This window comes from Nerophis lumbriciformis, linkage group LG38 (assembly GCF_033978685.3).
Source record: "Nerophis lumbriciformis linkage group LG38, RoL_Nlum_v2.1, whole genome shotgun sequence".
NCBI lineage: Eukaryota > Metazoa > Chordata > Actinopteri > Syngnathiformes > Syngnathidae > Nerophis > Nerophis lumbriciformis.
Window position 1 is genome coordinate 5,299,112 of NC_084585.2, and position 13,606 is coordinate 5,312,717.

A 13,606-nucleotide genomic window follows, 5' to 3' on the forward strand; every position below is an offset into this window, starting at 1 on the left:
GCGGTGATATCCGCGCGCTTTTTCTTCTTCTACGCGGGCGGGTGGTTGCTTACAGTAGAAGAAGAAGCGCTTCCTGTTCTACCGGGAAAAAAGATGGCGGCTGTTTACCGAAGTTGCGAGACCGAAACTTTATGAAAATGAATCTTAATATTTATCCATATATAAAGCGCACCGGGTTATAAGGCGCACTGTCAGCTTTTGAGAAAATTTGTGGTTTTTAGGTGCGCCTTATAGTGCGGAAAATACGGTAAGTTGAAAAGGATTTGCACAATTATTATTTTAATTACAAAAGAAAAGCAGATAAAGAGGCTTGGGGGAGAAATAGCATATTAACCTTTTACATTGTTATGGCAGAACTCGGTTAAGCCTTTAACAATCAATCAATCAATCAATCAATCTTTATTTATATAGCCCTAAATCACAAGTGTCTCAAAGGGCTGCACAAGCCACAACGACATCCTCGGTACAAAGCCCACATAAAGCCCGCCTTTGTGCTTCCCCGCAGGAGTGCTTCACGCCATTCATCAACGGCAGCTTCTTCGACCACGAGGGCCAGCCCTACTGCGAGGCGCACTACCACGAGCGGCGGGGCTCGCTGTGCTCGGGCTGCCAGAAGGCCATCACGGGCCGCTGCATCACCGCCATGGGCAAGAAGTTTCACCCGGAACACTTTGTGTGCGCTTTCTGTCTCAAGCAGCTCAACAAGGGAACCTTCAAGGAGCAGAACGACAAGCCCTACTGCCACGGCTGCTTCATCAAACTCTTCAGTTAGTGCACACGCCTCAGACTAGTCACAAGTGCTCGTGTTCGACCGCTCACAAGTTAGCGTACGCACGTTCGACTAGTCACACTTGCCTGTACAACCTCTCAGGCTTTTTTGCCACGTCGGCTTGTTTTTAACGGAGATTTTATGCGGCGTGTTCAAATCTGTGTTGACTTAAAGGGGAACTGCACTATTTTGGCGGGGGATTTTTAAATGCCTATCGTTCACAATCATTATGAGAGACATGCGTGTTCCTACTTCCGGAAACAAACGCCAGTGTGTTTTAATCATGGCGAACGAAGGCAGCTATTTTTTAGGTTCAAACACTGACGACATTTATTAAACAAGACAAGAAGCAAGGAATTAAACAGAGACAGAATTCAATTTAGCTCAATGAGGAGAAACGCGTAGACCTGTACACTTTGTACAGTCTCCCACCACGCTCTGATGAAAGATTGTACGCCTCCTCTTTTATTTGGACTTTCCCTGATTACATGGTGTCAGGTTCAAACACTGATGACATCTATTAAACAAGACAAGAGGCAAAGAATTAAACAGAGACAGAATTCAATTTGGACTCAATTGAGGAGAAACGCCTGGACACACTGTACTCTTATACAGTCTCCAGCACGCTCTCCCAAAAGATTGCACTCCTTCTTTATATGACTTCCTTCGACCACCGCTTCCACTTCCAGAGGGAAGTGGGTCGTAAACAGCGTTGCCTTTGGTTACAGAATAGTTCAAAAGAAGAGGTCGTAAAATAGTTCAGAAAGAGTTCCATAAAATAGTTCAAAAAGAGTTCGTAAAATACTTCAAAAAGAGGTCGTCTGGAAATTGGGCAGATCCTTGGTTCCCTCCGCTTTGAAGTCCTTGGGTTAGAACAATATCTTTGTGTTGATTACCATACATGAGAGAAAACAGGAACACCTTCACGCAGTGGAGTTTTACGAGCCTTCTTCTTGGTAGGTTTCAAAGACAGCTTTTGTCTTCTTGTCAGGAACTCAATGTAATACAAAGTTTTTGTGACAATTTAGAAACAATTATTCTAACACATGGCAACAGCTTTTTTCTAAAGGGACGGGGGTCGTAAACAGCCGCTGCCTTTGGTCACAAAACAGTTCAAAGAAAAGGTGCCTGGAGGGGGGGGTCAGGTCCTGCTTCCTCTCCGCTTTGTAGATCTCGGGTCGAGACAAAATCTTCCTGCGGATTACAATACATCAAAGAAACCGACACCTTCATGTCGCTTCCCAATCCTACACAGTGGAGTTTTACAAGCCTTTTTGCTTGGTAGGAACAAAGACAGCTTTTTGTCTGCTTGCCGGGAACCATACTTGCCAACCTTGAGACCTCCGATTTCGGGAGGTGGGGGGTGGGGCAGGGGGCGTGGTTAAGATATAGATATATATATAAGAAATACTTGACTTTCAGTGAATTCTAGCTATATATATATATATATAAATAAAATAAATACTTGAATTTCAGTGTTCATTTACAAACTACAACTCACAAACACTTTAGAGTTAGGCTCCACCATCAGAATGTGTACTTAAACTTATAAAGATCACATGGATATTATTCAGTGAGTTGATTCACCAAAACTAACCTGTTATACAGGAGGAAAAAGCACACAGGACATTTCAATTGTTCACAGACTGGTCGCGCTCATCAGAATGACAAGACACTTCCGGTCTGCAGGCGATAGCATTCAATTGGGAAGAAACGCCCTACTGCCCCCTACTGACCAATGTGAATACTGATAAATGTGTAATGACAGCTCCAAAAACGAATTCAAACCACAAAATAAAATAAATAAATCAACACAAAAATGTGACACATTATGGGTGGGTCACATATGCATGTACAGTAGATGGCAGTATCGTCCTGTTTAAAAGTGTCACAACATTGCTGTTCACGGCAGACGAACTGCTTTACGGTAGACACTGTTGTTGTGTGTTGTCAACACGTCACTCAGGTCCGCCTGAATTTCGGGAGTTTTTCGGGAGAAAATTTGTCCCGGGAGGTTTTCGGGAGAGGCGCTGAATTTCGGGAGTCTCCCGGAAAATCCGGGAGGGTTGGCAAGTATGCCGGGAACTTATTGAAACACAAAGTTTTGTGATAACTTAGATACAATTATTCTGACAACTATTTTTGGACATTTTTGAAGCTGAATATACAGAGGACGAAGCGGCGCGGAGGACGGGTGAGAATTCGGAGCAGACGGAAGCCAACGGAGTTGGGGTCGGCGTGACTTTGGCGATGCAAATGTGGAACTTGAAGCCAAGCTAATTCGACATAAATGGAGTGCTTACCTAAATAAACCGGGGAAATTATAATATAGCATCGAGTGAGTCGCACTTATCATGCGTGTTAGTACAACTACAGTATATACACAAAATATGGAATAATACTTTACAGATACTGTAATATGATTGGTTTTATCGCATTGTGTCGTGTATTACAAACTCAAAACGCTAACTTATCTCTTGCCGTAGTTAGCTTTTACAGCTAATACCGAATCACGCCGTTGTGTTAGTACGCCAGAAAAATAGTTCCTCAGCGTTCTCGCTTACAATAACAATGTTGCTACAGCTTGTTATTATACATGTTACACAACGTAAACAAGCCGATTTTTATATTTTAAAATGCAATAAAAAAAATAAATTAGTCTACTTTCATAAAGATTGTGAACAAAAGAAAAGTGCACTTCCCCTTTAAGAGCGCTGGCCGACTACACAAGTCCACATGGGACTAGATGTCATATTTTGCGTGGCCAATCAGAGTCTTTGAGGGGGAAAAACCACCTGGGTGCTCTCTTGATGAGACCATCTTATGGTGGCTTTTTACCATTTAGTGTGCTTTTATTTTTCTACTCTAATAATACCAAAATGATTGACCTTTTAAATATCAAATGTCAGCAGTTTTTTTAAACTTTGGAGCCACGGGGAAGAACCACTTCGATCCTTTTCCTCTCTCTTCCTTCTGTGCCAACACTGGGGGGGAAAAAAAGTATATATTACTCATTTCTAGTCGGAATATGTAAAAATAAAAATATAAATTAATACAAGTCACAATCTTTTGGAATATTCATTTTTTATTGAGATATAAAAACGTATTTTAGGCAACGGATAAAATACTACTTTTCACACAGAAATTCCCCTTGCGGTAGTATTTTTGTCTCATTCCTGTGAGAATCCTGCGTGCGACTGAAGCCTTCGGGAGTGGGACTGGCTGCATTGTGCTCAAACAACCACCAGGTGGCATCTTGATCAAATAATACTGTATTTTCTCTTTCGGACTTCGCATTCTTCGCTCGCTTAAAGTGAAGGATGAGGCAAAAGTACGACTTGTTAAATAGGAAAAAAAGATTTTCAATTAATCGTGTAACAATTCTTAATTTAAAAAAAAATTATAATTTTTTTTTTTTTTAATCTGTCCTGTTTATCCACTTTTTTAAATGTGTAGAATTTTGTTAAACAAAAACTTGGCACCCAATGTTATTTTCCTCCCTCTTCCTTCTGTGCCATCACTGGGGAAAAAAAGTATATATTACTCATTTCTAGTCGGAATATGTAAAAATAAAAATAGAAATTAATACAAGTCACAATCTTTTGGAATATTCATTTTTCATTGAGATATAAAAACGTATTTTAGGCAACAGATAAAATACTACTTTTCACACACAAGTAGTATTTTTGTCTCATTCCTGTGAGAATCCTGCGTGCGACTGAAGCCTTCAGGAGTGGGACTGGCTGCATTGTGCTCAAACAACCACCAGGTGGCATCTTGATCAAATAATACTGTATTTTTCTCTTTCGGACTTCGCATTCTTCGCTCACTTAAAGTGAAGGATGAGGCAAAAGTACGACTTGTTAAATAGGAAAAAAAGATTTTCAATTAATCGTGTAACAATTCTTAATTTTTTTTAAATTATAGATTTTTTTTTTTTTTAATCTGTCCTGTTCAGCCACTTTTTTAAATGTGTAGAATTTTGTTAAACAAAAAACTTGGCACCCAATGTTATTTTCCTCCCTCTTCCTTCTGTGCCAACACTGGGGGGGAAAAAAGTATATATTACTCATTTCTAGTCGGAATATGTAAAAATAAAAATATAAATTAATACAAGTCACAATCTTTTGGAATATTCATTTTTCATTGAGATATAAAAACGTATTTTAGGCAACGGATAAAATACTACTTTTGACACACAAATTCCCCATGCGGTAGTATTTTTGTCTCATTCCTGTGAGAATCCTGCGTGCGACTGAAGCCTTCGGGAGTGGGACTGGCTGCATTGTGCTGGCATCTTGATCAAATAATACTGTATCATCTCTTTCTCTTTCGGACTTCGCATTCTTCGCTCGCTTAAAGTGAAGGGTGAGGCAAAAGTACGACTTGTTTAAATAAGAAAAAAAGATTTTCAATTAATCGTGTAACAATTCTTAATTTAAAAAAAAATTATAATTTTTTTTTTTAATTTGTCCTGTTCAGCCACTTTTTTAAATGTGTAGAATTTTGTTAAACAAAAACTTGGCACCCAATGTTATTTTCCTCCCTCTTCCTTCTGTGCCAACACTGGGGGAAAAAAAGTATATATTACTCATTTCTAGTCGGAATATGTAAAAATAAAAATATAAATTAATACAAGTCACAATCTTTTGGAATATTCATTTTTCATTGAGATATAAAAACGTATTTTACGGGGATAAAATACTACTTTTGACACACAAATTCCCCATGCAGTAGTATTTTTGTCTCATTCCTGTGAGAATCCTGCGTGCGACTGAAGCCTTCGGGAGTGGGACTGGCTGCATTGTGCTCAAACAACCACCAGGTGGCATCTTGATCAAATAATACTGTATTTTCTCTTTCGGACGTCGCATTCTTCGCTCGCTTAAAGTGAAGGATGAGGCAAAAGTACGACTTGTTAAATAGGAAAAAAAGATTTTCAATTAATCGTGTAACAATTCTTAATTTAAAAAAAATTATAATTTTTTTTTTTTTAATCTGTCCTGTTTATCCACTTTTTTAAATGTGTAGAATTTTGTTAAACAAAAACTTGGCACCCAATGTTATTTTCCTCCCTCTTCCTTCTGTGCCAACACTGGGGGAAAAAAAGTATATATTACTCATTTCTAGTCGGAATATGTAAAAATAAAAATATAAATGAATACAAGTCACAATCTTTTGGAATATTCATTTTTCATTGAGATATAAAAACGTATTTTACGGGGATAAAATACTACTTTTGACACACAAATTCCCCATGCGGTAGTATTTTTGTCTCATTCCTGTGAGAATCCTGCGTGCGACTGAAGCCTTCGGGAGTGGGGCTGGCTGCATTGTGCTCAAACAACCACCAGGTGGCATCTTGATCAAATAATACTGTATTTTCTCTTTCGGACTTCGCATTCTTCGCTCACTTAAAGTGAAGGGTGAGGCAAAAGTACGACTTGTTAAATAGGAAAAAAAAGATTTTCAATTAATCGTGTAACAATTCTTAATTTAAAAAAAAATTATAATTTTTTTTTTTTTAATCTGTCCTGTTTATCCACTTTTTTAAATGTGTAGAATTTTGTTAAACAAAAACTTGGCACCCAATGTTATTTTCCTCCCTCTTCCTTCCGTGCCAACACTGGGGGGAAAAAAAGTATATATTACTCATTTCTAGTCGGAATATGTAAAAATAAAAATATAAATTAATACAAGTCACAATCTTTTGGAATATTCATTTTTCATTGAGATATAAAAACGTATTTTAGGCAACGGATAAAATACTACTTTTGACACACAAATTCCCCATGCAGTAGTGTTTTTGTCTCATTCCTGTGAGAATCCTGCGTGCGACTGAAGCCTTCAGGAGTGGGACTGGCTGCATTGTGCTCAAACAACCACCAGGTGGCATCTTGATCAATTAATACTGTATCATCTCTTTCTCTTTCGGACTTCGCATTCTTCGCTCGCTTAAAGTGAAGGATGAGGCAAAAGTACGACTTGTTAAATAGGAAAAAAAGATTTTCAATTAATCGTGTAACAATTCTTAATTAAAAAAAAAATTATACATTTTTTTTTATAATCTGTCCTGTTCAGCCACTTTTTTAAATGTTTGTGTAGAATTTTGTTAAACAAAAACTTGGCACCCAATGTTATTTTCCTCCCTCTTCCTTCTGTGCCAACACTGGGAAAAAAAAGTATATATTACTCATTTCTAGTCGGAATATGTAAAAATAAAAATATAAATTAATACAAGTCACAATCTTTTGGAATATTCATTTTTCATTGAGATATAGAAACTTCTTTTAGGCACCGGATTTTACGGGGATAAAATACTACCGGTACTTTTGACACACAAATTCCCCATGCAGTAGTATTTTTGTCTCATTCTTGTGAGAATCCTGCGTGCGACTGAAGCCTTTAGGAGTGGGACTGGCTGCAGTGTGCTCAAACAACCACCAGGTGGCATCTGGGATCAGATAATACTCTTTATCATCTCTTTCTATAACACTTTATCATCTCTTTCGGACTTATCAGGTCTTATCTTCGCTCACTTAGAGTGAAGGATGAGGCAAAAATACGACTTGTTAAAAAAAATTTAAAAAAAAGATTTTCGAATTAATCAGGATTTTTATGTGTAACAATTATTTTTTGTCTGTCCTGTTCAGCCACTTTATTAAACGTTTGTGTAGAATTTTATTAAACAAAAACCAGTTTTCTTTCAAGTAATATAGAAATTGATCAGAATTGTTTATCTACTTTATGGAGAAATGGAGTCAATCTGGCACACAATGTTATTAAAAAGTATTGATTTTGAATCGAGAATCGATTCTGTATCGAATCACTCCCAATGAATGGAATCATGTGGTGGCCAAAGATCACCAGCCCTGTTACCTAGTGTACTAGTAAGTATTACCTAGTGTACTAGTAAGTATTACCTAGTGTACTAGTAAGTATTACCTAGTGTACTAGTAAGTAAAGCTGATACGTTTTTATTGCTAATTTCCGGATCACTTTTAGGTTTTTAAAGCTTCAATACGTCTTATTTCAAGACAATTTCGGCAACTTGTTTTTTGTTTTTTTGTTTTTTTTTAAAGCGTGGCATTTTTTCCAGTGATTCATTTCAAAATAAAAGGATAAAAGGAACACCTTTTATCCTAAAAGTGTTTTATAAAATGCAGAGATTTTTTAAAGAGTGGCATTTTTTTCCAGTGATTCATTTCAAAATAAAAGGATAAAAGGAACACCTTTTATCCTAAAAGTGTTTTATAAAATGCAGAGATTTTTTTAAGAGTGGCATTTTTTTCCAGTGATTCATTTCAAAATAAAAGGATAAAAGGAACACCTTTTATCCTAAAAGTGTTTTATAAAATGCAGAGATTTTTTAAAGAGTGGCATTTTTTCCAGTGATTCATTTCAAAATAAAAGGATAAAAGGAACACCTTTTATCCTAAAAGTGTTTTATAAAATGCAGAGATTTTTTAAAGAGTGGCATTTTTTTTCCAGTGATTCATTTCAAAATAAAAGGATAAAAGGAACACCTTTTATCCTAAAAGTGTTTTATAAAATGCAGAGATTTTTTAAGAGTGGCATTTTCTTTCCAGTGATTCATTTCAAAATAAAAGGATAAAAGGAACACATTTTCTCCTAAAAAGTGTTTATAAAAATGCAGAGATTTTCCGTCTATATTCATGCACAATTTCTAGAATCCGGTGCGTATTTTGACTTCTTCAGTGTGTTTGAATACAAAAAGGGGTGGGGGGTGTGTGCATGCTACCGTCGTTTACTGTAGTTTTGTGAAGTCTTTTTTTTTTTATGACAAAAATACAAAATATGCAATATTTTCCCCCCAAAACATGTTGAAAGTGGAATATTTCATGTTAAGTAATTGAATAGGTCAATAAATCATAACATTTTGACTTCATTGTTGCTTTTTTTGACCAAAAGAAATCTGCCAAAAAATTCTCAGGGACCCAAAAAGGTCCCCTCTAATAACATTTGTTATTAGTGGCATTTTTTCCAGTGATTCCTTTCAAAATAAAAGGATAAAAGGAACACCTTTTATCCTAAAAGGCTTTTATAAAATGCAGAGATTTTTTAAGAGTGGCATTTTTTTTCCAGTGATTCATTTCAAAATAAAAGGATAAAAGGAACACCTTTTATCCTAAAAGGGTTTTATAAAATGCAGAGATTTTTTTAAGAGTGGCATTTTTTCCAGTGATTCATTTCAAAATAAAAGGATAAAAGGAACACATTTTCTCCTAAAAAGTGTTTATAAAAATGCAGAGATTTTCTGTCTATATTCATGCACAATTTCTAAAATTCGGTGCGTATTTTGACTTCTTCAGTGTGTTTGAATACAAAAAAAAGGGGGGGGGGGGTGCATGCTACCGTCGTTTACTGTAGTTTTGTGAACAGTCTTTTTTTTTTTAATGACAAAAACACAAAATATGCAATATTTTCCCCCAAAACATGTTGAAAGTGGAATATTTCATGTTAAGTAATTGAATAGGTCAATAAATCATAACATTTTGACTTCATTGTTGCTTTTTTTTGACCAAAAGAAATCTGCCAAAAAATTCTCAGGGACCCAAAAAGGTCCCCATGATTAAAAATAATATTTAAATTATTAATAAATAAATAAATAAATTATTAATAATATTTAAATTATTTTTACTTTCAATGCTTGAATCTCAGGATCACCCTCACAGCTATTTGTCCATAAAAACTTTTAATTTAGTTTCAGTTTTATGCCTTTTTGTAAAAAAAACAAAAAATAAATGTTTGTATTGCATAAAAACACAAAATACAAAATACGAAATTTCAAAGTGGATTATTTAATTTGAAGTAATTGGAGCCCTAAATAGGTCAATTATTCATAACTTTTTTTGAACAGTGACATAAAAAAATCTGCCTAAAGTTCCAAAAAGGTCCCATGAATAAACATGTTAAAATATATTTAAATTAGTTTTACTTTCAACGCTTAAATCTCAGGATCAACTTTCCAAGTTGTTTTGTTTTTTACTGTTCTATGCTCTTTCTGTAAAAAAAAACAAATTATACAATATCTTCCCGCCAAAACAAAATATATTCTTCAGTGTTTGAATACAAAAAGGGTGTCGGGGGGGTGGTGTGCATGCTACCGTCGTTTACTGTAGTTTTGTGAACAGTCTTTTTTTTTTAATGACAAAAATACAAAAAAATTTTTGACCAAAAGAAATCTGCCAAAAAATTCTCAGGGACCCAAAAAGGTCCCCATGATTAAAAATAATATTTAAATTATTAATAAATAAATAAATAAATAATTAATAATATTTAAATTATTTTGACTTTCAATGCTTGAATCTCAGGATCACCCTCACAGCTATTTGTCCATAAAAACTTTTAATTTAGTTTTTGTTTTGTGCCTTTTTGTAAAAAAAAAATAATAAATAAATGTTTTTATTGCATAAAAACACAAAATACACACAAAATTCCCCACAAAATTTCAAAGTGGATTATTTAATTTGAAGTAATTGGAGCCCTAAATAGGTCAATTATTCATAACTTTTTTTGTTTTTTAAGCATGGCGTTTTTTCCAGTGATTCATTTCAAAATAAAAGGATAAAAGGAACACCTTTTATCCTAAAAGTGTTTTATAAAATGCAGAGATTTTTTAAAGAGTGGCATTTTTTCCAGTGATTCATTTCAAAATAAAAGGATAAAAGGAACACATTTTATCCTAAAAAGTGTTTATAAAAATGCAGAGATTTTCTGTCTATATTCATGCACAATTTCTAAAATCCGGTGCGTATTTTGACTTCTTCAGTGTGTTTGAATACAAAAAAGGGGGGGGGGGGGGGGGGTGTGCATGCTACCGTCGTTTACTGTAGTTTTGTGAACAGTCTTTTTTTTTTTTTAATGACAAAAATACAAAATATGCAATATTTTCCCCCAAAACATGTTGAAAGTGGAATATTTCATGTTAAGTAATTGAATAGGTCAATAAATCATAACATTTTGACTTCATTGTTGCTTTTTTTTGACCAAAAGAAATCTGCCAAAAAATTCTCAGGGACCCAAAAAGGTCCCCTCTAATAACATTTGTTATTAGTGGCATTTTTTCCAATGATTCATTTCAAAATAAAAGGATAAAAGGAACACCTTTTATCCTAAAAGTGTTTTATAAAATGCAGAGATTTTTTAAGAGTGGCATTTTTTCCAGTGATTAATTTCAAAATAAAAGGAACACATTTTATCTTAAAAAGTGTTTATAAAAATGCAGAGATTTTCCGTCTATATTCATGCACAATTTCTAGAATCCGGTGCGTATTTTGACTTCTTCAGTGTGTTTGAATACAAAAAGGGGGGGCGGGGGGTGCATGCTACCGTCGTTTACTGTAGTTTTGTGAACAGTCTTTTTTTTTTTTAATGACAAAAATACAAAATATGCAATATTTTCCCCCAAAACATGTTGAAAGTGGAATATTTCATGTTAAGTAATTGAATAGGTCAATAAATCATAACATTTTGACTTCATTGTTGCTTTTTTTTGACCAAAAGAAATCTGCCAAAAAATTCTCAGGGACCCAAAAATAATATTTAAATTATTAATAAATAAATAAATAAATTATTAATAATATTTAAATTATTTTTACTTTCAATGCTTGAATCTCAGGATCACCCTCACAGCTATTTGTCCATAAAAACTTTTAATTTAGTTTCTGTTTTATGCCTTTTTGTAAAAAAAACAAAAACAAAAAATAAATGTTTTTATTGCATAAAAACACAAAGTACACAATATCTTCCCCACAAAATTTCAAAGTGGATTATTTAATTTGAATTAATTGGAGCCCTAAATAGGTCAATTATTCATAACTTTTTTTGACCAGTGACATAAAAAAATCTGCCTAAAGTTCCAAAAAGGTCCCACGAATAAACGTGTTAAAAGATATTTAAATTAGTTTTACTTTCAACGCTTAAATCTCAGGATCAACTTCCAAGTTGTTTTGTTTTTTACTGTTCTATGCTCTTTCTGTAAAAAAAAAAAAAAAAAATTATAGATAATTTAGAAACAATTATTCTAACACGTGGCAACAGCTGTTTCTAAAGGGACGGGGGTCGTAAACAGCCGCTGCCTTTGGTCACAAAACAGTTCAAAGAAAAGGTGCCTGGAGGGGGGGGTCAGGTCCTGCTTCCTCTCCGCTTTGTAGATCTTGGGTCGAGACAAAATCTTCCTGCGGATAACAATACGTCAAAGAAACCGACGCCTTCATGTCGCTTCCCATCCTACACAGTGGAGTTTTACAAGCCTTTTTGCTTGGTAGGATCAAAGACAGCTTTTTGTCTGCTTGCCGGGAACTCATGGCAACACAAAGTTTTGTGATAACAATTATTCTGACAACTATTTTTGGACATTTTTGAAGCTGAATATACAGAGGATGACAAAATCTGCCTAAAATTCCAAAAAGGTCTTTCTGTAAAAAAAACAAATTATACAATATCTTCCCGCCAAAACAAAATATATTCTTCAGTGTTTGAATACAAAAAGGGTGTCGGGGGGGTGTGCATGCTACCGTCGTTTACTGTAGTTTTGTGAACAGTCTTTTTTTTTTAATGACAAAAATACAAAATATGCAATATTTTCCCCCAAAACATGTTGAAAGTGGAATATTTCATGTTAAGTAATTGAATAGGTCAATAAATCATAACATTTTGACTTCATTGTTGCTTTTTTTTTGACCAAAAGAAATCTGCCAAAAAATTCTCAGGGACCCAAAAAGGTCCCCATGATTAAAAACAATATTTAAATTATTAATAAATAAATAAATAAATTATTAATGATATTTAAATTATTTTTACTTTCAATGCTTGAATCTCAGGATCACCCTCACAGCTATTTGTCCATAAAAACTTTTAATTTAGTTTTTGTTTTAGGCCTTTTTGTAAAAAAAAATAATAAAAAAATAAATGTTTTTATTGCATAAAAACACAAAGTACACAATATCTTCCCCACGAAATTTCAAAGTGGATTATTTAATTTGAAGTAATTGGAGCCCTAAATAGGTCAATTATTCATAACTTTTTTTGAACAGTGACATAAAAAAATCTGCCTAAAGTTCCAAAAAGGTCCCACGAATAAACGTGTTAAAATATATTTAAATTAGCTTTACTTTCAACGCTTAAATCTCAGGATCAACTTTCCAAGTTGTTTTGTTTTTTACTGTTCTATGCTCTTTCTGTAAAAAAAAAAAAAAAAAAATTATAGATAATTTAGAAACAATTATTCTAACACATGGCAACAGCTGTTTCTAAAGGGACGGGGGTCGTAAACAGCCGCTGCCTTTGGTCACAAAACAGTTCAAAGAAAAGGTGCCTGGAGGGGGGGTCAGGTCCTGCTTCCTCTCCGCTTTGTAGATCTCGGGTCGAGACAAAATCTTCCTGCGGATTACAATACATCAAAGAAACCGACGCCTTCATGTCGCTTCCCATCCTACACAGTGGAGTTTTACAAGCCTTTTTGCTTGGTAGGAAAAAAGACAGCTTTTTGTCTGCTCGCCGGGAACTCATTGAAACACAAAGTTTTGTGATAACTTAGATACAATTGTTCTGACAACTATTTTTGGACATTTTTGAAGCTGAATATACAGAGGATGAAAAAATCTGCCTAAAATTCCAAAAAGATCCCACGAATAAACGTGTTAAAATATATTTAAATTAGTTTTACTTTCAACGCTTAAATCTCAGGATCAACTTCCAAGTTGTTTTGTTTTTTACTTTTCTATGCTCTTTCTGTAAAAAATAAATAAAAAATTATAGATAATTTAGAAACAATTATTCTAACACATGGCAACAGCTGTTTCTAAAGGGACG

The 13,606-nt window shown here is 34.5% G+C and overlaps 1 protein-coding gene and 1 long non-coding RNA gene across 3 annotated transcripts in view; both read left to right on the top strand.

The window, feature by feature from the left end:
• The window catches only part of LOC133578397 (paxillin-like), a 79,063-nt gene extending 71,688 nt beyond the window's left edge, over window positions 1–7,375 (top strand). Inside the window, exon 11 of the mRNA XM_072912651.1 lies at window positions 506–7,375. Within this exon, the coding sequence (XP_072768752.1) occupies window positions 506–772 (267 nt within the window). The 3' untranslated portion in view covers window positions 773–7,375. The remainder of the gene's footprint in view (window positions 1–505) is intronic.
• A 2,599-nt stretch (window positions 7,376–9,974) lies between these two features.
• Window positions 9,975–13,025, top strand: LOC140677620 (uncharacterized). Of its 2 annotated transcripts, XR_012049407.1 has the most exons (3): window positions 9,975–10,285; window positions 11,597–12,204; window positions 12,863–13,025. It is a non-coding gene; the product is annotated as an uncharacterized lncRNA (long non-coding RNA). The 2 variants fall into 2 exon arrangements; XR_012049406.1 differs by lacking the exon at window positions 9,975–10,285 and having other exon boundaries at window positions 11,331–12,204.
• The last annotated feature ends 581 nt before the right edge of the window (window positions 13,026–13,606 follow it).